The sequence below is a fragment of the Typopeltis vanoorti genome, chromosome 11, assembly GCF_054136105.1.
Source record: "Typopeltis vanoorti isolate ZY-2024b chromosome 11, IOZ_Tvanoo_1.0, whole genome shotgun sequence".
NCBI lineage: Eukaryota > Metazoa > Arthropoda > Arachnida > Uropygi > Thelyphonidae > Typopeltis > Typopeltis vanoorti.
In genome coordinates this window covers 46,655,104-46,680,397 of record NC_143559.1, presented here as the reverse complement: position 1 = coordinate 46,680,397, position 25,294 = coordinate 46,655,104, and the positions used below count along the sequence as shown (strand labels likewise).

General features: G+C 34.4%; 1 protein-coding gene across 1 annotated transcript; it reads right to left on the bottom strand.

The window, feature by feature from the left end:
* Positions 1-749: 749 nt before the first annotated feature.
* Positions 750-25,225, bottom strand: LOC150101519 (cytochrome P450 2C20-like). The gene is made up of 8 exons (XM_090400822.1): positions 25,159-25,225; positions 24,818-24,998; positions 24,166-24,293; positions 16,674-16,780; positions 15,564-15,853; positions 14,678-14,793; positions 12,331-12,586; positions 750-876 (listed from the first exon to the last, which is right to left on the bottom strand). The coding sequence occupies exons 1-8, from the start codon at positions 25,223-25,225 to the stop codon at positions 873-875; spliced, it is 1,149 nt and encodes a 382-aa protein (XP_090256948.1). The 3' UTR covers positions 750-872.
* Positions 25,226-25,294: the final 69 nt, after the last annotated feature.

The window sequence follows — 25,294 nt, the reverse complement described above, 5'->3', positions numbered from 1 at the left end:
TATAGTAATCATGGCGCAGCATGTGCACTATGAATATAACCCACACAAGAATAAATATACTATATTTTTCTAAATACAGAATTCTTTTACCATAAAATTTCCTTTTAATTTCATTAATTTTATTTTTTATACCAGATTTTAATGAGTTTTATCACTTGGAAATTCTAAATAGAAACGAAGAAAAAGAATCACACTTTTAAAATTTTTTCTTTTTATAAAAGTTTAATTTATCGTGTGTTGGATGCATAGCAAATCACACTGATGTTGGTATAAACCTATAATTGAAATCAGCCCTCATTAACCTTGCACATGTTTTGAGTGCTATTACAATGAAGCTCTCTAAATTATAATGCAAGTAGACAAGTAGCACATACAGTATATGTAATGCACCTTATAACTTTTTTTTTCGTATATTTCACAGTAAATAAATGTGCAATGAAAGATAATCATATGGAAACTCAAAATCATTAAATAATAATGTAAAACTACGGTTATTGTGTATTTTCCCTTGTAAACGTTAACAAGACAAGTTATGTAAAAGAGTATCATACTTTCAAATTTTGATTTTTAATCCCTCTTTTATTATTATTATTATTATGCTTAAATTATATCCTTTTCGTAAGGATTAGTTCATTGCAGATTATGCGAACACAATCAATTTGTTATTTAATCATGCTATTCTTTTAATTTTTTTAGTTTATTTTCTTTTTATAAGGCTTAGTTTATGGCAGGTTGGATGGACAGCAACTTCAATCTGATGACGAAAATCAGCTAGTGAGTCGCCAGGAAATTTCAACTCAAATTGTTGTAGGATGGTTGTAAAATATAAAATGGAAGTAACAAGAGCCATTTTCTCACCAGGACAAGATCTTTTACCTAAATAATTAAATAAGTCATGGTCAATACGAATTTTATATTTCTATTTAATATTTTAATTAGTTGTCATAATTTTTATTTTATTTTGATAAAATAAACAGTCTCAATTATATAATAAAAAGTATTTGTACACCAAATTTGTAGTTCATTTATCACATTTTTGTGTTATAACGGATTTTACAAATACACTGCCTGTTAATAAGTTAATGGACACCCCATGGGCAAATTGAATCTTACCACGTAGCGAGTCACGTGTTTGTAGCCGTTATAAACTGGAGGAATTGATGTTCCCAAGTCACAGGAACTGGTCTAGGTGAAATGGCTACGAGAAAGTAAGTGATGGAATTTAAAAGAGGTGTTGTGATAGGATGCTATGTTGCAGGCACATCTATTCGGTAAATTGGGCCATGTCAACAATCAGTGATACCATACTGAGATGGAAGCGCAGGGCGTCAACTGCAATTGCTATCCGCATTGGAGGACTCATCACATTCACCAAACGTGACCTTAGGGTACCAGGAAAGATATTATTTAAAATTCTCCATTCGTAGCTGACAAGTTAAATATGTAGATCTGGGCATCGACTGGAACACGAATTTGCACAAAAACTCTCAAAAACTCCAACTGATCGTTATCGTACATGTTTCCTTGGTAGGCCAGCAATATGCAAGCTTCGAACAAACATGTAGCATTATCTTTAGTGGTGCAAAGAGCATGTACAGTGGGACAGGGAAGATTGGAGACAGCAGTGTTATGAGCCACGAATCATCGCCGCTATTTAGCAAGCAATACGATGAATGTAGGTGTGGCGGATGCGCGGTGAACGTCTCTTACCAGAGTACGCGTCCTCGACACTGAAATTCGGATGTGGCGGTGTGATGCGGTATTCCTGTTTTTGCTCTTTTGGCCTCGGACTTCTGTTAACCGTGCCATGAGCATTGACCTCCGAGAGGTATCTGAATATTTTGGAAAATGCAGTGCTTCCTACTTTGTGGTGTTCTACGAAAGTGACCATCGCCTCTTTCAGTAAGACATTGAATGCATCGTGTCATAAGGCTGCCGCTGTAACTGGGTGGTTTGTGGACATGAACGTCACCACACTTGACTGTCCTCCACAGATCCCTGATCTCAATACTAATGAACATCTGTAGGATGAAATGGATCTTCTGCTGATGTCAAGGGACTCCGCCCCGCAACAGCCCAGGACCTCATTACATGCCTACGGGAAGAATGGTCCAAAATTCCCATTGATCGCTATCGTACGTTTGTGGAAAGTATGCTCTGTAGGATTGCTGCAGTCATCGCAGAGAATGGAGGTCCTGCATCTTAGTAAAGTTAGTGCAATTGTTATTTGTTCCTTACACTATGCTGTCCGTTGACTTCTCCCCAAACATGCATTTAAAAGGTAGACAGTTTGCGATATTGATGGCATTCTACAACTGTACATCAATTCCTTTGTATAATGTTATATTCCGAATCACATACCTTCTGTACTGATGTAACCTTTTCTTTGTTGCAGTATTACTGTTACATTATTTGCAACAGAGACCATCAATTAATCAATCTCAATTACCTTCACTTTTGTATTTCTTCACAAGCATGTCGGTTGGATGTGATTAGTTGTACTGTGGAATTCCTTAAGTGTTCTTTTACCGTTCTTGCTCTGCAGTTTTAAAAGAATAATGAGAAATATCTGAATTATAGCAGTATGAACAGCAGGAGTAGGAAATGTTACTGGAGATGAAAGAGATTCCGGTGATAAATTTTATGTTTGCTTTTCACAACGTCATTATTGGATGAATATGTAAACTTTATATATATTTGATGTTGTGCTGCACATATAGACAAACAAAACTTTTGCATTGCAGCCGCTGAATAAATGCCAGTGCGTGCAGAATTCATACCTAGAAGAAACGTCATTTACTGTGAGACTTTGGAGTACTTCGCTAACTGCAACGGGAATTCAGAGTTCATCCATTCCTATAGTTATTCTTCTAAAACAGCAACGAAAGACTTTGGATTTGAAGAACGATCATAGATTAATCGAACTGTTCTCGATCAGTGCTTGGTGTTGCTATTCCTCTTCTTCTTCTTCTTCTTCTTCTGCAGCTTCTCCCACTTAAGTGGGGTCACTGTTTGTAATGAGTCTCCTCCACACCTTCCTGTCTTGGGCTGTCACCACATCCAAGTTCTTCATCTTCAAGTCCTCTTCTACCAGCTCCCTCCATCTCTTCTTTGGCCGCCCACGCTTCCGCCTTCCTTGCATATCCATCTGCATGACCCTTCTTCCCACATATTCGTCCTCCCTCCTCATCACATGACCAAACCATCTCAACCTTGCCTCCTGTATTTTCGCTCCTAAGTTCGTAACTTTCACTGTTCCCCTGACATAGTCATTTCTCAGACGATCCTTTCTGATCACACCGCACATCCGCCTAAGCATTCTCATCTCTGCTACTTCCATCATGCTGATGTTATTTTTCCTCAGGGCTACAGTTTCTATAGCATATGTCATAGCTGGCCTCACTACTGTCCTATAAATTTTGCCTTTCAGATTGATCGGCAGTCTCTATCGCATAACACTCCAGCCATCTCCCTCCAGTTCCTCCAACCCGCTTGTATCCTGCATCCCACTTCCTTCTCAGCTCCTCCATCTTCTTCCACTGTTGAACCAAAGTATCTAAAGTCTCTCACCTTCCTGATGACATTTCCTTCCAGCTCCAGATCTGTCTCCTGGCCGCCGCCGACTGCGCAACACATATACTCTATCTTACTTCTGCTCAGTCTCATACCTCTCTCTTCCAGTACTTTTCTCCATCTTTCCAGTTTAGTTCTCGCTTCTTCTCTTGAATCTACACACAACAAGATATCATCTGCATACAACATTGTCAAAGGCGCATCTTCTCTCACCTCCTCTGTTATCACCTCCATCACAATATTAAACAGAAACGGACTTAATGCTGACCCTTGATGCAAGCCAACTGTTACTTGAAAACTTTCTGTCTGTCCCAAACAGGTCCGAACACTTGTCTTCACATTTCTGTACATTTCCCACACCAACCAGACATATTTCTCCGGCACCTTCTTCTCCCTCAGACACCTCCAGACTTCTTGCCTTGGCACTCTATCGTATGCTTTCTCCAGATCAATAAATACCAGATGTAGCTCCCTTTGTTTCTCTCGATATTTTTCCATCATCTGCCGTAACCCAAAGATAGCATCAAGAGTGCTATCAAGAGTGATAATAGATTTTTCAAAGAATATCTCTATGTTTAGAACAATATTGTTCTCACCCTTAATACGTAAAGAAATGATGAAAAAATATGGCATAAGACAAAAGTTTTATTTGTTTTTCCATTGGTTGTATCTAATTACTGTTTAGTTTATTCGCTTTGCAAGTAAGTAGAATAATTATAGATCAGTGTAATTGATATATTGTTCATAATATTTAAAAATGAATCTATTTATTGCAGCTATACAATAATGAGACACAATTATAAGATAGGGCATCATAATAAAATACCTAGTGGGGGCCTGTAATCGATTAATTAATCGCTTGCACCAACAAGACATTCCTTGTCCTCGTCCAAGGACGATGTCCTAACTAGTCAGAATAATAACCTGCAGGTTATTTTGTTCATTATTCATTTATGGGATTCACAGCAGGAGTAGAAGATAGCTAGGAGAGCACGAGGATAGGATTGCCTCCAATTAGTAAATTGGAGAATATACCGTCCAATATCATTACTGGCGACCCTTAATTCTTAAGTAAGTAACATGAATCTATTACAAAAAGTGACATACACAACCTCTATAAGAGAGTAGACGTTTCAGGGCTTTTTCTTAATTCCTGAAACGTCTTGACAGATGCAAAATCTTCCTTCTCAATCCTGTCGTTGTTTCCATTTGATCAACCACGAAAACTGTTGAGTATTGGGATGCTATCGTACGATGCTATCAAGTTCACGCTCCAGTCAAGGTGCTAGTTTGTTTGTTTGTTTTTCGTCAAAGTGTATTTACATTTTACTCTCTTAAATAATTCTTTCAACTACAAAAAGAAGAGAAAAAATAAAAGAAAAAGAGTTAACTTAAAATATCTAATGGATTTTTCGAAACTCCCTTTAAAAGTAAACTATGTAAAACATTTGGTTAGGCATTCATTGTTCTAAATTCTGTATATATAGAATTAGTTTAGTTTCATTGTTAAGTTTTCACTGTTAAGTCCATAGTCTCTTCCTCGACAGGATAATTTAAAGATTTTCTTTAAGATACTGGAAGTAAGTTACTCAGGGGAAAAAACCTGATAAATGTTAGTTTATCTCAAAATGATCCTGAAGCGAGAGACATAGAGACAGATGCCCATGATGATGATGATGATGATGACGATGATGACTACGATAATGATAATTCAATATCTTATTATTAGTAAGATATGAAATCATAAAATACTGACTGATCATTCGTTCATGAGTCGTAATTCTGTGGATTAAAAATGTTAAACTAGAAAGACCACTGTTATATATTACCTGTCAACACGATTAAAAGAATATTCGAGAAATGAGAGTTACTGTGATACAAAATTGAATCAACAGAGAGGGAGAAAGGCAGGAATTAGACTAACCAGAACTTTCATAGAAAGCTTTCTTCTTCTTAGAAATACCACGAGAAAAGCTTGCAATTCTTCGACATATTTCATGTTGTTAAATAAATGGTGAAATATAGGAAAAATACTCTACATTTTTAAAGTGAAGGAATACCTCTCGAACAAACTCAATAAATGTAGTACGTTCAGTAGTACGATTTGCAGAATTCTTTCATTAATATATAAAAAGTAACTTAAACTAATTCATGATACCAGTAAAGTTACAGATCTGGCAACAACATTAAAAGTATAAACTTAAACATATAAATTGAAGTACGGTTTTTTTCTAATAAACACTTCTAACACTTCCAATAAATTATTTTCCCAGTTAATATTAAAATTAACATGAATACTGTTCAATTTTTGTTATATATATATATATATATATATATATATATATATATATATATATATATATTTTTTTTTTTTTTTTTTTTTTTTTTTATTTAATTTTGCCTGCTTTACTTAGGCATTCTTTTGTAGACGGGACCTTACGTAAAGTTAATTTTAAAATCAATGAATCAATTTTGGCCTTGTCCTACACACTGTCGATATCTAATTTGAATCACTGACTTACCCATTGAAAACGGAATGAGATATTCTGGTTTCGCCACAGTTTTTCCATCTGAAGATAAAAACCTGTTTGGATTGAATTTTTCGGGATTTTCCCAATATTTTGGATCATGATGTATAGCCCAGAGGTTGATTAGGACTATAGTTCCTTTAGGAACATAATATTTTCCTATTGTTGAATCTTCAGCTGCTGTGTGAAATAGGAAACAAACATATATTACACCAATCTCTCGACACACAACTGATTTCAGTTTAACTCAACTTGCTGCATATTAACGCAGCAACCTCTCTTCATTTGATATCAGTTGCATTAGTGAAATAGAATTCCGAATTAACTACGAGCATTCTATCAACTATCAGATGCAAGTATGTTTTCAAATGCTCTACAAAGAAATATTTGATATCAAAATATCATCGGCTTTAAAACTATATGATATATTACATCGTGTACAACATACTTAAAATAAACAAATTTCTCTTTGATATCATCAATATAGATCAATATACACTTTAGCTAATTGATGAATTTCAAAAATCATTGGAGAAAAACTGCATAATTAAATAGCACTTATCAAAAGCATGGGACTGCATAATTAAGTAGAGATATAACAATCAACTTAAGAAAAATGTAAATCAACGTGTATACATTAATACTTAAACGTTGGAAATCAGTTCATACTGATGTTGCTAATTTCAGGGATAACAACCTGTAAACTGCTTTTTATCCATCAGTCTTCTTTCTCTCATGAGTTCTGTTCATCTTTTATCCATAACCATAACCGTGCTCCAGGAAATTGATGAGGCACGAGATTTAGGAGTGTTGGTGGATAAGAAATTGAAATTTAGGGGATACATTGCAAAAGTGGCCAAATCAGCTCATCAAATCACTTGGTTGCTGAAGAATACGTTGACAAGCAGAGACAAGCAGGTTATTGTTCCTCTCTATCGAGCCTTGATAAGACCTCATCTCGACTACTGTGCTCAGATTTGGTCACCTAGGTTTCTTCTTGATGGGGAGGAGGTGGAGAGGATCCAGAGGCGAGTGACCAAGATGATAGCAGGTCTGTGGAATGAACCGTATGAGAACAGGTTGAGGATTTGTGGGTTGCAAAAATTGGTTGATAGGCGGAGGAGGGGAGATATGATTGAGACATTCAAATTACTGAAGGGTTTCTATAAAATTAATTCAGAAGATATTTTTGAGAACAGGGCTGGTTGTGGGAGGACTAGGGGACATCCATGGAAACTGGGCAAAAGTGTGGTTAGTAAAGGTGTTAGAGCTGGGTTCTTTACTTTTAGAGTAGTGAATGAGTGGAATGCGCTCCCTGAGTCTGTGGTGGATGCTGTGACAGTGAATGAGTTTAAGGCGAGGTATGATAGATACTGTATGAATGTCGAATAGTTGTGATGAAAATGATTTGGGGCCTCCCTCGATGAGTCTAATGACTCCCTGGAGTTGCCCGTAATAATAATAATAATAATAATAATAATAATAATAATAACTAATTTACGTGTTTTTAACTTACGCCACCTTTATTGGTATTTATAAAAAACATCTATTTTCCTTTATTGCACATTCCACAGTGATTTAGTATTTCTTAATGGAAATTAAATTAAGCTGTCGAAAAGAAATCTATGTAAATTATTTGAACAAAAATATGCTTTTATTGTTTGTTTGATAGGTAGCGTCTCGAATCTTCAGTCTATACGCACTGGGTGATAGTACTTCAGTGATTAATGATCTGAGGGAATTGAAACTGTCTACGTGTTCTGTTATTTCATAATTTATTGTAATATTGTCGTATTTTTAACTCTGTTTATTACCATAATTTGTCTTTTCAAGATTTATCTCTAATGCGGATTGTTGCCAGTTAGATTTAGATTAGAAATTATTGATTTCAGGTTGTCTAAATTATCGGCAATCAACAAAATATCACTTGATATTTTAAGCGGATGATATTCTTATCAGGTAATTCCTTCCCAGCAATTCTCCAGTGATTATCCAGAATTCTTGCCTAGGAACAGTTGGAATAAGAAAGCAGAGAGGGACAACCCAGCTTGATTCCTCTCTATGACAGAAATTTACTAATTTCAATGTTCCAGGATTTTAACGTTGCTCGTGAACCTTTATAACACTTTCTCATTATATCCATTAAGAATGATTTGAATTTTACATATGATCTTTATCATTTATTTTCTGTCTATTGAATCAGAAGATTGGGTATAGGCTACAAATAACCACAAAAGGCTTTTAATTGCTTTTCTCAAGGCAAATCTGCAAGGCAATCTTTGTGCAACGGAGATTATGTCATTGGTTTCCCTTCCATCTATTAATCTCACTTACTTTCTTGAATTATTTCTGTATATTCTTTCTAGTCGTGTTCAGAATGATTCAAATAAATACCTTAGAAGTATCCCTCAGGAATGATATAGACCATATTTTTGTTAGATTTTCTTTTATCACTTTTTATATTTTAGGAGAATATTAGTGATTCTCAAATTTTCAGGAATTTCTTCTTTTTTAAAAAGCTGGTTGTATAAATGCTTCAGATAATGTATAGTCCTTTCTCCTCTTTTTCTCCTCCTACAGTTGTTTTGGGATGCCGTGTACTCTAAGTGCATTTTCATTCTTCATAGATTTCATTGCAAAGATAATTTATTCTCCTTGATTTTTTTATTCAACTTCTGTTTGATCTATTTTTGCGATATAATGTGTCTGATGGATGAAACTCTTATTTTTGAGAAATTAAGAAAAGTGTTTTGTACAGATTGTTTATATTTTTGTCAGGTTTCTGTTTTCGCATTGTCTCCCCCAAACTCAATGATGGAATTAGAAGAACAGCTCTTTGCAATTTGACTAATTGTTTTGTGCAATGTCCTTGTGCCATATTTCTGTTCAAATCTATCTCTTCAATCTTCAGATTTTTAATTCAGCAATTGGATCCTCTTTATATTTTTATCTACTACTAATTTCTTCAGTACAATTATTAGCAACTTTTATAACTGATACTTGATTTTCATTTCTTCTCTAGTAATTCCAAAATATTTACTATCATCCATTCATTGGCAATCCTTTTTGGATAACCCTGAATCCTTGTTGTGGTTTCGTCTTTATCTAGATTGTTATCTACAAGAATTTCCTGTGTCTTCTACTCTTATTGCTCAAAGTTTCTCCGTAATTAGTTTTTCCTATTAATACTGGTTTGCTGGATTTAAATGTCTTGTTATCTATTATTTTGGATTTTAGACTATTTTATATTTTATTCTTAGTAAATGTGATGTTCATTTTAGCTATATGGAATTCCTTGTCTGCATCCATACCTACACTGTTAGGAAAGAAGTCAACAGACACCATAGTGTGAGGAACAAACAGCCATAGAGCCCACCTTAATAAGATGGGCTCTATGGCTCAATCTTACGGTAACAACAATCCTACGGTACATAATTTCCAAAAGTGTCGGATAACCATCAATGGGAATTTTGGACCATTACTGTAATAGTCCGGAGTGTTGTGCATCAGAGTTCCTTGCCTTCGCCAGATGCTCCAGTTCATCCCATAGATGTTCAATGGGATTGAGATCAGGGCTCTGGGGAAATCCCTGATTTCAACACGCCAGTCAAGTGTGATGACGTTCATATCTACAACCCACTCAATTACAAGAGCAGACTTATGACACGATGCATTGTCTTGATGAAAGAGACAACGGTTAGTTCCGTATAAACGCCACAACGTAGGAAGGCTTGCATTGTCTAGAATGTCCAGATACCTTGCGGAGTTTAATGTTCACGGCACCATAAACAATAGTCGTAGGGCATACCAGGAAAAACAGGACCACACCGTCATTTCCTAATTTCGTAGTCGAGATTATGCAGTCAGGTAGGAGACGTTCACCGGACAATTGCCGCACTCGTCGATCTGCTTGCTAGAGACTGGAGCATGATTCTTCCCTCCATAACACTTCTTTCCACGCTTCCGCGTTCTACCATTCACATTCTTTGTACCACTGAAGACAACACTGCATGTTGATTGCATATTGCTGTACTACCATTGAATTCCATGTTGTGAGCCTCAGAATGATTTTGTTCAGATTCTTGTTCAAGTCGATGCCCAGTACTCTGCATTCAACTGGTCGGCCGACGAATAGCGGTGTTTACATATTATCTTTCGCAGCACCCTAAGGTCTCGTTCCATTGGTGTGGTGGGTCGTCCGCTGCGGGTTGCAATCGCAGTTGACTCCATGCGATTCCTTCTCATTATAGTATTACTGACTGTTGACCTTCGATAGCCCAATTTGTGAGAAATTTTCAGAATAGGAATGTGTGATAGATTGCGATAGGGTGGCTCGGTGTAATTGGCATCTTATCACAACACCCCTTTCATACTCCATCAGTTCCTTTCTCGCCGCCATTCTCCCTGGATACAGTTACATTGGGGAGCATATATTCTTCCAATTTATACCTGCTACAAACAGATGGCTTGTTACATGGCGCAATTCACCTTGCTCATGGTATTTCCTGAAGGTTTTACATTCTGAACTAAGCTTTTCCATCTTTAATTAATTAATATATAGTGTATGCAGTTAATTTTTCCATCGGTAGAGGGGACTGGTATAATCATGGCTTATCTATGGTGAAAGATATAATTGATTTAATTAATTAATTGTTGAAACATAGGATATTTCATTTAAAGAAATTTAGTAGTATTTTGCATCGATATATTACGTTGGTACGGGCACCTGGCCAGAATGCCACAAGAGAGGCTCTCTCAGCAGGCCCTCTTTGCCAAGCCAGAGGGTGGGAGGCCACTTGAAAGGCCAAGTACTCGCTGGATAGATTATATCCAAAACCTTGGGTGGACACGTTTGGGAATCCCACCAGAACACCTGAGCTTGGTGGCAGAGGATCGTGACCATTGGAAGTTCCTCTTGCAGCTGTTGCCCCCACAACCCAATTTGGAAAGGTAGGCCTTGAAGATGTATGTATCTATCTACCGTTGGTTTCTCATATTTACAAATTTTTCCATAACATCTACTTGAGAATCTGAAAGTGATTCAACTTTGTAGTAAAATCTCTCAAGGGTATCAAAATCTCTTTTTGTTTTTATTATTGATTTACTATTCCAATTTTTTTTAAAATTATATATATATATATATATATATATATTGTACTTCATCAGAAAGATCTATTGCATAATTCTGGAAAATTTGAATGCAAACCGTTTTTTTTTTTTTACTTTTAAAATAGAATTCTTGAAGAGATCTATGAAGTAATGTTTTGAATTTTGAAAATAAAATACCATTTAAAATTTATTATTGTCAGAAAACAATCGCTTTATAAGAAATCTACTACTTGAAGACAAATATCAGTTAATATCACACCGTGCTGTTTAATTGAATTGAATTGAATTAATTTCAATAAATGATATGAACTTTTATTTTATTATACTAACGTTCTTCGAGTTTTACTCAAGATGATAATGATTTTATGCATTCTTGTATATATATTTTATGCCCTAAGAATTTAAAAGCATACAGTTTGGAACAAAATATCATTTTAGATAATATTGATTGATTTATGTTATTCGTGACGATTCATTTTTTACATCAGTTTTTTTCTGCAGTGCTTTTCACAAACACGATGAATTAGAAGGATGAAATTCTGAAGCTTGTAGGAGAAACGCGTTTTTGAAAGAAAACACAAACCGATGTTATATTGGACATATAACTGGTTTTATGGCTAAATGAAGAACGATATTCCATATGACATTTAAAGCAATATTTCCAGCTATAATAAAAACTCATCTTGAAATTGAACATGCGCTGTACCGATTATTTTTAATAACAATTTCTCATTCAGACTGTCCGTTTATCCTTCTTTCCAAATTTCAACTAATTTACGTTTACATTTTCTTTTCTATTCTCATTTAATTTACATTTTCTCCATTATTAGGTTAAAAGTTATGATACACTTTCAGAATGTTCATTTTTACAGTTTCCATGAGATATATAGTAGAGGATGATTAACAAACAAATATAAACAAGGAGATTAAGGATAATTATAAATATTAGTAAACATAAATATCGGATTATAACAATCTAAAATAAAATCCGCAATTTTAGATGAATGAAAATACAGCTACATAAAAAAGTAACCATAAGGCGAATATTCGAATATATAAAATAATTATCTTATAATTAATTATAAATAACGAAAACCGCCCTTAGGTAATGGACACTTACATCCTTTGAAGATTTAGATTCACAATTGTCTTCCATCTCGACACTTCCAACAAAATCGCTTGAATATAAGGAAGATGAGGACGGTCCGCCCAACATGGCATTCTTTCCTTACCAACAATTTCATCTATTTCCGCCTGGGCGCGTTTCTGGATATCAGGATAAGCAGCCATTATCAAAAGACTCCACGTAATTAATCTTGCTGTAGTGTCACTCCCTCCAGCAAACAAACTTCCAACATTTCCTATTAGCATGGTTTCTGTGCCCAAAGAAAGAACAATACCGTTTGAACATTTTGATGAAGTGAATATCTGATTAATTTAAATTATTAAAATTGTCCTTTATTATTTTAATTTCATCAACCAGTACGTTAATAATATGAATATTCTAATAATTCATAGTGCAGATCCCTTAATTTTCCCATTGCCAAAACACCTTTGCGGGCAGGTGGAATTGTCCTGATGAAAGATGATTTTTTTCTTCTGCAACCGGGTCTTTTCTCACGCATTTTTTCATCTAATCTGGTTAAACGATCGGAATAATATTCCCCAGTTATTATTTTACACTTTTCCTGATACTAATAAACAAAATGCCTTTAGCATCCCAAAACACCGATGCCATGACCATTCCTGCTGATGGAACCGACTTTGTCTTCTTTAGCGCTGAACAACCGGCTTCTGTCCACTGTTTGGACTGCTGTTTGGATTCTGGTGTGTAACGGTGAATCCATGTCTCATCGACAGTAATAAATCGACCCACAAAATTAGGTTTATTCTTGTCGAAACGCTTCAAGCAGTGTTCAGAAATTTTCATGCGAGTGCGTTTTTCATCTGCTGTGAGCAAGCATGGCACCCATTTTGCGCAAAACATTTTCATTTGCAATCCTTCATGCAAAATATATCCTACACGTTGTGTTGAAATGCCAATAGTCTCAGCAATTTCACGCACTTTGACTCGCCAGTCATCCAATAACATATCGTGCACTTGATCAATGATTTCTTGGGTTGTTACACTTTTTGGACGTCCTTCACGTGGATAAACTTAGAGGCTGGTACGGCCACGTTTAAACTCGGCAGCCCATTTCTTAATTGTCAAAAACGAAGAAGATGAGTGCGCATAAACGTTTATGAACTTTGAATGAATTTCGTTTGGCGATAAACGTTTTTTACAAAGAAGTTTATAACCGCACGATATTCAATTTTTTCCATTTCAAGGGATACAGACAACACATTTGGTTCAGACAGCTGCTGTATAAAACAAATTGCTTGATAGAATCACTTACCATTTCACATGGTTACTTATGACAAATGTACCAACGTAGAAAAAAAAACATTTTGACGATAGTGTTGCCATCTATGGTCGAAGCCGAGAACTTTTCTGACCATGCACGTATATGCTGCCAACCGCAGAGAACATTTGTTTTTCTAATTTTTCATCTTCGATTCTATTTAGTTGACTATACCACCTGAATGGAAAATTCTTTCCGAATATCCATATTTTTAATGCGATACTGCCATTCATGCCGTCTTCTCTCTCCACTAATTTTCTCAGAACTCTCATATCAGAGATGTAAATATTTTGTCATTTTGGAAGAACAATAAATTACAGCTTACTACAAGACTACTTCATCGATGCTCTTGTAAGCTCTGTCTTAGTATACTACATCAACTTTTGATGTAGTATAGTAAGTGCTACATCAACATTTTCATACCTCACAGATGAAGATGATGTTAGAAGAAAAATCCTATACATTGCTGGAACACATGAAAATGCCATCGCTAAAATACGTCGAAAAGGCCTCCGTGGATAGGTAAAGTATAAATCTCACACTTTACTTAAAATAGCACTAGTGGACTTGGCTTCTGGTAAAGACCACTGGAATGACCTAGAGTCAGCTGGAAAGATAATATTAGAAAAATAGTTATTTCTTTATTCTCAAAGAGTTCCCATGACTAACATCTGGAGAGAGTGTATTAAGATTTCCCCCTTTATATTGCCCCATCAATCTACACAGATGATGGGCGAAGAAGAATCAATCTGAGTAAGGTATTATTGGGATGCCAAGTTTAAAACTCCAGTTTTTCTCTTGAGGAATACAACCTAATGGGGAGTGTTTTCCAGATAATTGTCTGAAAAAAAGTACCAGAATTGAATATATCTAGACTATAGTGAGAAGGAAGAAACTTTTCAGAGGACTTGTGTCATGAAAAACAGACTTTGGGAATTTTTACAATTCAGTGCAGCAGAGAAAATAAAACTATTTACTGATGAACGTATTTTGAATATAACTTGCAATAACACAAGTAATAATATACAACATGAATAACTCCATTCCTTTGTACATGCTCACCGGTAAAGAGACTGTTTGGGTCATTTTTTCGTTTCTTCATTTCTGCCAAAAATCCGTCAGTATAATTTCCTATGGCATTTATTTGTACATTATTTTTAGCAGACTCGATTTCCTCCCTATAAACAAATAGTAAAACAATAATTAGCAGGAAAATATCTACTCATCATTTCCAACACAACATTCTATTATAGCTTTCTTACGTACATTTGATGAATGTGTAACTACCTACTAAATTCGTTTCTCCCTCCCTCCCTCTATACTCAATTTAATACCTGGAAGAACTACCAAATGTTTCGCGTTATCTGTTTCGTTCAATGGCACTGTGTACAGAGGAAACAGGTACAAAATTTATAGAATATTTATTTGTAATAGCTCCTCTATGTAGAACAGAATTTCTGTTGCATATGTAACCATTTTTGTTTCAACAGTAAAACATTTTAGTTGCGAAATGCAGCAATATTTTGTATCTGCATTACAATAATCCAACTGATGCAGAACTGCTGTTGAAAAAAAAAATGGTAGTTAGTTGTTTTATACGCCGCACTATAAACTCACGTATAAATACAAAAAGAACAGGGGAAAGGGGAATTTATTAAGTTGCCTCTTCGCAGCACGAAAACAACGCCCTCTAAATAATTTATCATAATTATTGAGTACTGTACCAAACTGTTAAATGACAATATACACTAAAACATATCACCTTATTCTTATTAAGTTTTTAAAATAGCAACCACGAGACTTTATTTAATTTCTGATTTTAATTTTTATAAATAGCATGAAATGCCGCCTAAAATTTATAATTTTGAAGATTCCACCATTGAGAATATTGTAACGAAACACTAATAACAAAGATATGTGGTAAATATTCTGAAATTTCTATACTTACTCGATAAATGTTTTAAATGTCTGAAAGAGTTTCACTTCTGGTAAAAATCTTAACACTGTGGATAACAATGGGACCAGCCAAGGAAAATATGTAGTGAAATCAAACTCTGGAAATGTCTCGTTGGTAGTATCCATTAGTCCTTTAATATAGTTCCTTTTCGTTACTTCCAAATGTTTTCCGAAAACCATAAAAGCGATAATATTAATGTTACTGCAAATAACAGCAGCTCTGATTTCGTTTGGTTTTCCTTCGAAAGCCTCGACGGTTTTTATAAACGCAAATATTTCGTCCTGTAAACAGGTAATAGAATTAGTCTGAGAAGTAAAGTAAAATAATAATGAAGTATTACTTGAATTATTACTAACGAAATTCATTATGCGCAATTTGATGTTATACAGGATCTTCTTTTGTGATAATATTACCACATATAATAATTAAATGGTCCTTTACTCTTAATTAGTCTATGAACCTTTACGTGAAAATATTGCCTTCTGAATTTACAAAATTATATATGAAAAGCCTAGACGATTGATTTACTACACAACTAAAAGTTTCATCTTTTCAGCATTTACAGAGTTATCATTGGTAAGGAAAGTACCACTTTTCCTTCAAGGAAAATTAGTTAACAGCAGCTGTCAAAAATTTACAATTCAGACTGCTTTACTACAATATACCGGTTAAGAATTACGACTGCAAGATGATGGAGAGATTGCAGCAGCACACAAGTGATGTCACTTGTTTATCGTAACAGCACTCCCTTGAAACTCATAAATCATTGATAGCCTTGAGCTCAGCTATCACTGATGTCTGAAAGAGAATGGCTGATGCGTAGATTAATGCATATTTAATTAATACTTGTATTTTTTATTCATTCGTGTAATATCTTAATAAAATAGTTGTCATATTTTAAAATTAATATTTATAATCTGCGCATATTCAGTTTAGCACCGGAAAATATTTCCCGGTTAAAAATAATACTTAAATAAGTTCTAATTTTTTTGAGTGATGCATTATCATTATTCTTGGATTTCGGCTTTCTAGCTAAACTTCATGTATCTTAAGGTTTGCTGTGCATACATAATTATTAAGTTAGTAAATGTCCATGCTTACTTTTATGCGTTCTTCCATTTGACCTTGGCCAAATCCCAATCCACGAAATATATGAAAGACAAATCTTCGGTGTTCTTGCCATTCAGGACCACTTACGGAAGCGAAACCTGTTGATAATAATTTTACTAAAAATAAAAACAATAAAAGAGTACAAAACATAGCATCTCACTGTGATTGTTTCAGTATATTAATCGCTAGGCTACTTAATTAACATTTTGAAATATTTGATATTATAAACAGGAATATCGTATTGCTCAAGGTATCATTATTTGCATAATAACTGTTTGTCATAACAGTATTCCCTTGAAATTCATAAATCATTGATAGCCTTGAGCTTAGCTATCAGTGATATCTAATATCACTATTAGATATGATATTAGATAATTTAATAGCAAAGAATAAAAATAATAAAAATTACAAAACATAACATCTCATTGTGACGGTTTGAAATGTTTTTTTTTTAATATTATTATTATTATTATTATATGAGACCTCCAGGGAGTCAAGGACTCATCGAAGGAGGCTGTAAATAATCAAACCCAGCTATTATACCTTCCCTTAAATCCATTTACACTACTGTAGATGCATTCATTACACCTAAGCACAAATTATTCCACTCACTCACTACTCTCTGGGAGAAAAACCTAGCCTTTCATATTATATCAATAATATGAAAAATACTATTAATACTCCGTTTATTTTCTACGTAGCTGGACGACTTAATCTGAAGTGTAACAGAATACATCGTTTTCACATTCTTCGCTATGATGTATTCTATTGCATTTGAGATTAAATTCTTCCACCCACGTTTCTCTAGTAACCTTTTACACATTCAGTACAGGAACTTTGACTATCCTGAAATGTATTGGATGTTACTGTTGCAATCGCGAAAATGTTCTTGTAGTCTCGACCATAACGAGTTGATTGTCAAGCCTGTATAGCTGACTTCACAGTCATGTTTTTATCTCTACTGTGTTCTTATGTGAAAAACGTTCAATGCATATTTAATCTAATTGATTGCCCTTAAACTTTTAAAGCTCATTATTGTTTTAAGATTTCCTTTTATATTTTTACGTTTCATGGAAAAAATTTAAAGTAAGCATGAAGGTTCTCCAAAGGTGTGTCAAAAATTACTCTTTTCATATCATTTCTTTTTCAATATATGTTTAAAATACGCATCATCCAGGTCTTAATTTAACCACAGTAAAAAGCCAATATATTATATACGCAGCAATAAAACCCTATGAATATAAATATAAAAAAGAACAAGGAAGGATATTTATGAAGTTGCCTCTTCGCAACACGAATAAACTCGTCACTGTGCACAAGGCACTCAATGAGTAAACTAAAAGAAACTGATTCATTTTTGTTTGAAAAGAAGTAGACTTTTATCAAGGTGCTATCGTATATGGTTAGATAAGGAAGCACATTCACAGATATAACATCTACGAATACACTTGAATGTGAACTTGGAATGAATATCTCCGACGTTTTTGGTAATTTAAAGCAAGTCCACCTAAATCAAGATTCAAGAGTAGGTCACAGCAGATGCTGACTCTGAAAAGAGTCTCTAAAATAGTCTCTGTATTGGAAGAAATATTTTTGATTCTCTCTCTCTCATCTGCTATATATAGTTGTCTTTCGATTATATTGAAGTTCGCATAGGTTAACACACGACAACATTCAAGAAGCAGACTCAAATCTGTTTCATAAAATGTACTCATGTACAAATGTTTAAAATAATCTTGATGTGAAGGACATGAACTTCCAAAAATAATGATAAAGAGATCATCATCACAGTCACAGTATTGAAGTAATTATTCTGGGCGTTGTTGTTATTTAAGATAGTTAAAATTTTACTTGTGATGACTTATCAGGATATCGAAGATTCGATAATGAATATATGTAGGTGAAAATACTTCCAAAACCATATAAGAGGAAAGAAAAACTTTCGTACGATTATTAAATAATTTATCAGAATTATTAAATACTTTACCGAATGATTAAATGACAATATACTCTATAATTGCTGTATGAAATAGAATGTACATGGTGGCCATAAAATAACTTTCCCTCTGTGGAGGCATCTGTAGCTAAAAGCAATAAACGGAATGAGATCGAGTTTTATATTGAGACTTGAAGGCATGGGGAGATGATTTCTGCGAAAAAAAAAAAACGATTTAGTACCAAAACTCGCCGATAGGGAAATTTTGGTGCTGGCAAAGCCGAAAGCAGTCAATTATTTGCAGTAAATGAAGGTAAAAAGGATTATGTAGATTTTACTGTGCGTACGTGAGAGCAGCACCACCAATTCCACTTAACACTTTCATTGCCAAGCTGAAAATTGGAATTTCGTGTGGTGGCCAAATTTTTTTTATTTTTTTATTTAGTTAACGACGTCCACGGGATATCGCGTGATTGGCAATGAACGTGTTAAAAAGGATTGCGAACGTTCAGGCAGTTATTCGAATGACTGATGAATTGTGCTCAATATACATACTATCTTTCCTCAGCGTGCTTTACTTGTTAATTTGTTTTACCTTAAACAGCGCAATGCCGTAGCCGTCCTTCGTAAATTTAGAAGGCTTCATAACCTGCGTACAGGTCATATGTCAGGTGACACTGAGAGCTTTGATTAAGAAGTTTGAAGAAACTGGACCACTAGACCTGGCAGAGGACAGAAAGCAGTGCAAGAAGAGACAGTAACAGACGTTACTGGTCAGCAGTCAACAGACATTAAAGGTCAGCACATTGAATATCGTGTATGTGGTCCAGGGGACCCTGATTCTGATGAATAAAACATTATTTCCTGTAAGTTCAATCACTAGATTAATTTCTGTGTTCTCTCTCAAGTTGTTGTTTTATTTAATTATTCTTATTCTTATTATCATTGTAACGCGCCACACATCCAGCTGGAATGAATGACGCGGCTGTCGCTTACACCGTCGAAATGTTATTATTCCATTTTACCTGCCTTTAATGTAATTATCCGCTTGTTTTCGGCTCCGCCAGCGCAAAATTTCCACTTTCGGCGACTTTTGGCACTACATCTTTATTTTTCGCGGAAATCGTCTCCCCAATCGGCTTCAAAAGTCTCAATATAAAATTTGGTCTCATTCCATTTATTGATTTTAGCTACATATGCCTCTAAAGTGGGAAAGTTATTTTATGGCACAATGTATAAAAGATACAAAACAGAGCATTTCACTGTGATAGTTGCAAATATGTTAATCGCTAGGTTACGTAATTAATCATTTGAAATATTTTAAATTATAAATAGAGGACATCTTATTGTGAAAGATATCATTATTTAGAAGTATCATTATATCGGAATTTTGACATTTATCACCATGAAGTATTCTATTACATTTGAGATTAAGATCTTCCACCTACGTTTCCATTTTAACGTATTACATATTTCAGTGCGGGAGCCTGTTTCATATTATTATTATTATTATTATTATTATTATTATTATTATTATTATTATAACTAACAACATAAATAACATCACAGAACAATACCTAGACCTATTATCGGCATATAACATAACCCCATCCATACAGTCGTATACACGAGAAGAGATAGTCGGAAACACAACAACCTCAACCTGCATTGATCATATAAATATAAGGGCCCCCTCCTAACAGCCACACAGCAGCCGTCATAACATGCAAACTAGCACACCATTATTTCACAGCATTGCTGTTACACACTGAACCAGAACCCATAAAAATCACTGAGACTACAAAACAGTATCATAGCATTGTAAACGAAGCAATAGTGAACGACGAAATCAGAAAAACAGACTGGATGCAGATAGCATCTTTAGACACTGCTGAAGCTGTATATAATAATCTTAAGCTTGCATTTAACAAAATATACAACAAAGCATTAACAAAAATAAAAATACGTCCCCAAACGAAACAAAATCCATGGATAACAGACAACATACTAACAGACATACAAAGAAAAGATGCACTATGGAAACAACTTAAGAAGTCACCGAACAATATCGCTTTAAAAGCTGAATACAAAAGAAAACGGAATCTCTTAACAACCCAGATTCGAACGGCAAAAAGAAACTATTACAGCAACAAATTAACAACAGCACAGAATGACACAAAGGAAACCTGGCACCTGATTAATGAAATGCTGGACAATATACACAGAACCACTGCCACAGAAACAATAAAACACAGCTTTACCTGCGACCCCAAATCCCTCAAACAGTTGGCAAACAACTTTAATCAGCACTTCCTGAACTCTGTCCAAAAGCTACAAGAAACAACCTTTCCTCACACATACTAACATTCTCCACTAGGTCCACGAGCAACCCAGTCGATGTGGTTCCCCACAGTAACAAAAGAAGAACTATCACTGGCAATTCAACAAATAAATCCTAACAAAGGACCGGGGATAGACGGAATCAGACCAAAAGACATCAAGAAACACTCAACCGACCTACTTCCAGTTATACAAAAACTGTTAAATAAAATCTTCGAAACGGGACACATACCTGAAACACTGAAGACTGCATTAATCACACCCATACACAAACAGGGAAAAAGAAACATAATAAGTAATTACAGACCTATCGCCACGCTGCCTGTAATCAACCAAATCATGGAGCGCATTGTACATCAGAAACTCTCCACATACGTTGAAAAATTTCAAATCATACCCAAAACACAATATGGCTTTCAAAAAAATAAAGGAACAGCAACACTCCTGGAAGATTTCACAGATCTAATAAACGCTGCATTGGATAAAAACAGAATAACATTAGTGGTATTCATTGACCTAACAAAAGCATTTGACACACTAACACATAAAACCTTGTTAACGAAACTTACCCATATCGGAATTGGAGGTCGTCTACTCCAGTGGTTTAAAGCATATACGAAAAACAGAAAGTACATCACACGTATAGGATCAGTACACAGCCAAGAGGTACATGTAACCTGTGGAGTACCTCAAGGAGCTGTCCTATCTCCCATTCTATTTAACATATACACACACGACATAAGCCAACTCCCCCTAAAAAGTAAAATCTTCCAGTATGCAGACGACACTGCCATAGTATCCATTCACAACACTGCAAAAATCGCTTACAAAAATATGCAACACGACATCAATCAAATAACTAACTGGTTAACCGAAAACGGCATATATATAAACCCTGGAAAAACAAAGCTAATGATATTCAAAAACCCCAAAACCCTGCCCATAGAAACTAAATATCTCACTATCAAACATTCATCCTCCTATACACAAAGTGCAGAACCTAAAATCACAACCATCACACAGCTGAAAACAACACGCTACCGTGGAGTTCACTTCGATGCAGATCAAAGTTGGAATAGCCATACAAACTACCTACTTACCAAGCTTAGGATAATAGCAAGCGAACTATACAGATTAAAAGACATTGCCCCAACCCACATAAAAATACTAATCTATAAAGCATTATGTGAAAACATTTTAAGATATGCAATCACATCATACGCATACTGCGCAGACTACAGACTTAACAGGCTACCATGGTTGCAAGATAAAATGATAAAACTGATATTCTGGAAACAACCCACTCTTATGCAGGAAGCATGGACAAAACACAAAATATTTAAGGTGAAACACTTACGCCACTACGCAGTCATGTTAAAACACTACTACAGCCCAACGTATAGAGTAACCAGAACAACATATCAAATAACAAGACCACAGTAAACAAACTACATAACATATAAGTACAACAATCACCACGGCAAAGCCACCCGAAACTTCTACGTACCTGACATGATAAACAAACTGCCGTTCGACAACAGAAACCTAGGAACATACAGAGAGCTGAAACAGGCACTATATAAATATTATAGCGAGAATGAAAATTAGAGCAATTCCTGTTTCTCTCTCCCCCACCACACATACACACACACACAAACCTACGACAACCGCCCCTCCCAAAAAACTATAACTACAGGAACACAAAGAAACAAACACACCATGTCTAAATCCAACCCTATTTGCACAAAAAAAAAAAAAAAGTTAAACTGTAATAGCAGTCGAAGTCTTTCAAGCACGTACCAACAAACAGTAAAATCAACACCTGGCTTGTGACCACTATAGGAACACAACCATGAAACTACCACTCTCTGTCATCTATTATCTTCCTCAGATAAGATCTGCTAAGCTTCGAGGAAGAAAATTTACTATCTTGCAAGTATCTGTTATACACACTTTTAATGCATTATAAATATTATATACATATAATTACTACAGCAACTATGTATGCAATTCATCTGAGACATAAAAAAAAAATTCTGTATAATCCTTATTGTAAATACTGTAAATATTATTATTGTATGTAACTTATACTGAGATATAATAAAATGTAAAAAAAAAATTATTATTATTATTATTGAATTGTGTGTGTATGTTGCAATTTCTGCATTGTATCGTGAATTGTGTGCACATTGGTGCCAATCCAAATTTAGCTAGTTTAAAAAAAATGTATATTCATATTTATAAAACGTACTCTGCATTTTGTATATCGAATTTTCGTACTGTACAGAAAAGATAATATGTTTTTCATTGTGTGTGTGTGCAGATACTCTGTGTGATAGTAAACCTTATCATTTTCATTGTAAAAATAAATAAGTCGTTTATAAAAAAAAAAAAAAAAAAATATTATTATTATTATTATTATTATTCTTTTATTCTAAATTCAAAAATTCTGTATAAACCTTATTGTAAATATTATTATTGTATGTAATTTATACTGAGACTGAGACATTATTATTATTATTATTATTAGTTTAATTTAAAAAGGGTAAAAAAATTTAAATAGCATCGTGAAAACGTAAAACGAATGCATTCAGCATTCCTATTGTATATTAACAGAAAAGAAACTAATAAAGTAAATTGTAAATCAAAATAACTTGAAAAAATATTACAAAGGTGTCTCCATGGTGTTAGAAATCTCATCGCAGAAGACCCTACATTGATACATAAACCACTTTTCACACAGTACCTATTATACCTCTCCTTAAATTCATTCACAGACGCATACCATTCACATATTCCCCATTCCCAGCAAAAAATCTTGTCCTAACACCCTTGTTAAGCACACTCTTACCCAATTTCTGGAGATCATCTCTCGTTCTCTCCCTTCTCTCACTGTACAGATAAAAAGCCATCAGAATCCTATACTCCATAGAGGATTGATACTAATAGTGTTTATTCAATCCAGAAGCTAGGATTGATCAGTTCTAGTTTTTGGAGCCCACAGACCTCGATCTTACCTCATAGGAAACATTCCACAGATCTGCAACAATGTTTGTCACTCGTCTCTGGATCCCCTCCGCCATTTCTTCATCACCAAGGAATAATTATATAATGTAATAATATATAATATATGTATATATATATAATTAAAATTTTTGAATATAAACACAACGTAATCAACAGAAATTAAGCAGTGCTTTTGCTTACTTTTGATTTCAGGAATAATGTTCAGATGATTTGGAATTGGTCTCCCTAGATAGTTTGAACTTGTCAATGCTGCTTTTGCACTTTCAAAATCATTTAGAAAAACAACGAAACGACTTCCAATATACATACTACAAAATGCATAAATCAAAATCAATAAGAAAGAGATATTTTAGACGTAATAATTTATAGTGCTCTAAATTTTTAAAATTGTTCAAAATTAAATGTAAATTTGTAGATATGCTGCTTATTTATTTTTCAAACACTAATTTCGTGATCGCAATAAAGTCTAATTTTCAGTAATCATGGTTTTCTGGGAACGTAATCTAATGTTAGAATCACTTTGATAAATATAGTGATTTTATTATATTATTATTTATGAATTAATATAAAGTCACGTGTTTACACGCAGCTTACAAGTATCTTTATGAACTTTCATCAAACCATTCACTTTTACTGACACACACAGAAAACATTTCATAAACATCGCAGTGTGAATAACACATATCCAATATTGAAGAAACATTACCACAAAGTGATGCGATTCTACATTTTAATTATTAAATCGCAGTACCTGACTTTGAATACTTGTAGCATTCTGCTGTTTACTGACCCTATTCCAGTAGTAACGTATCTTATTGGAAAAGTTTCTTACCTCAGCACCTTATCGTATTTCTCAGCAAGTTTCGCCAATTGAAAATGAGCATATTTTTTAAGAAATGGAAAATATCCCACAATAGGCAGACCAACTGGGCCAGGAGGGAGTTTTCGTCTTCTGTTGAGTCGAGGAATGAGGATAATATATGCACATAAAACCATTACAAATACACTTATTACTATAAGAGTGAAATACATCTCGATAAAACATATAAACTGAGATTTCACGCTACTTTGTGTTAATTCGCTTGCTTTGCAAGAGAAGTATGATAAAAATGTTATCACACGTGTTATGATATCATCGAAATGAAGCTTGTTTATGCATGATGTCAGATTTACCTTCAAAGTTCGGGCTAACTTGAACAGGAATATTTCCTTTCTCTACCAGTATCTGACACATCTTCATTTTATGCTACATGAATCATTCCTGTCATTCTATTACGACTTGTTTTCAATAGTTTGGAGGACAAAAATT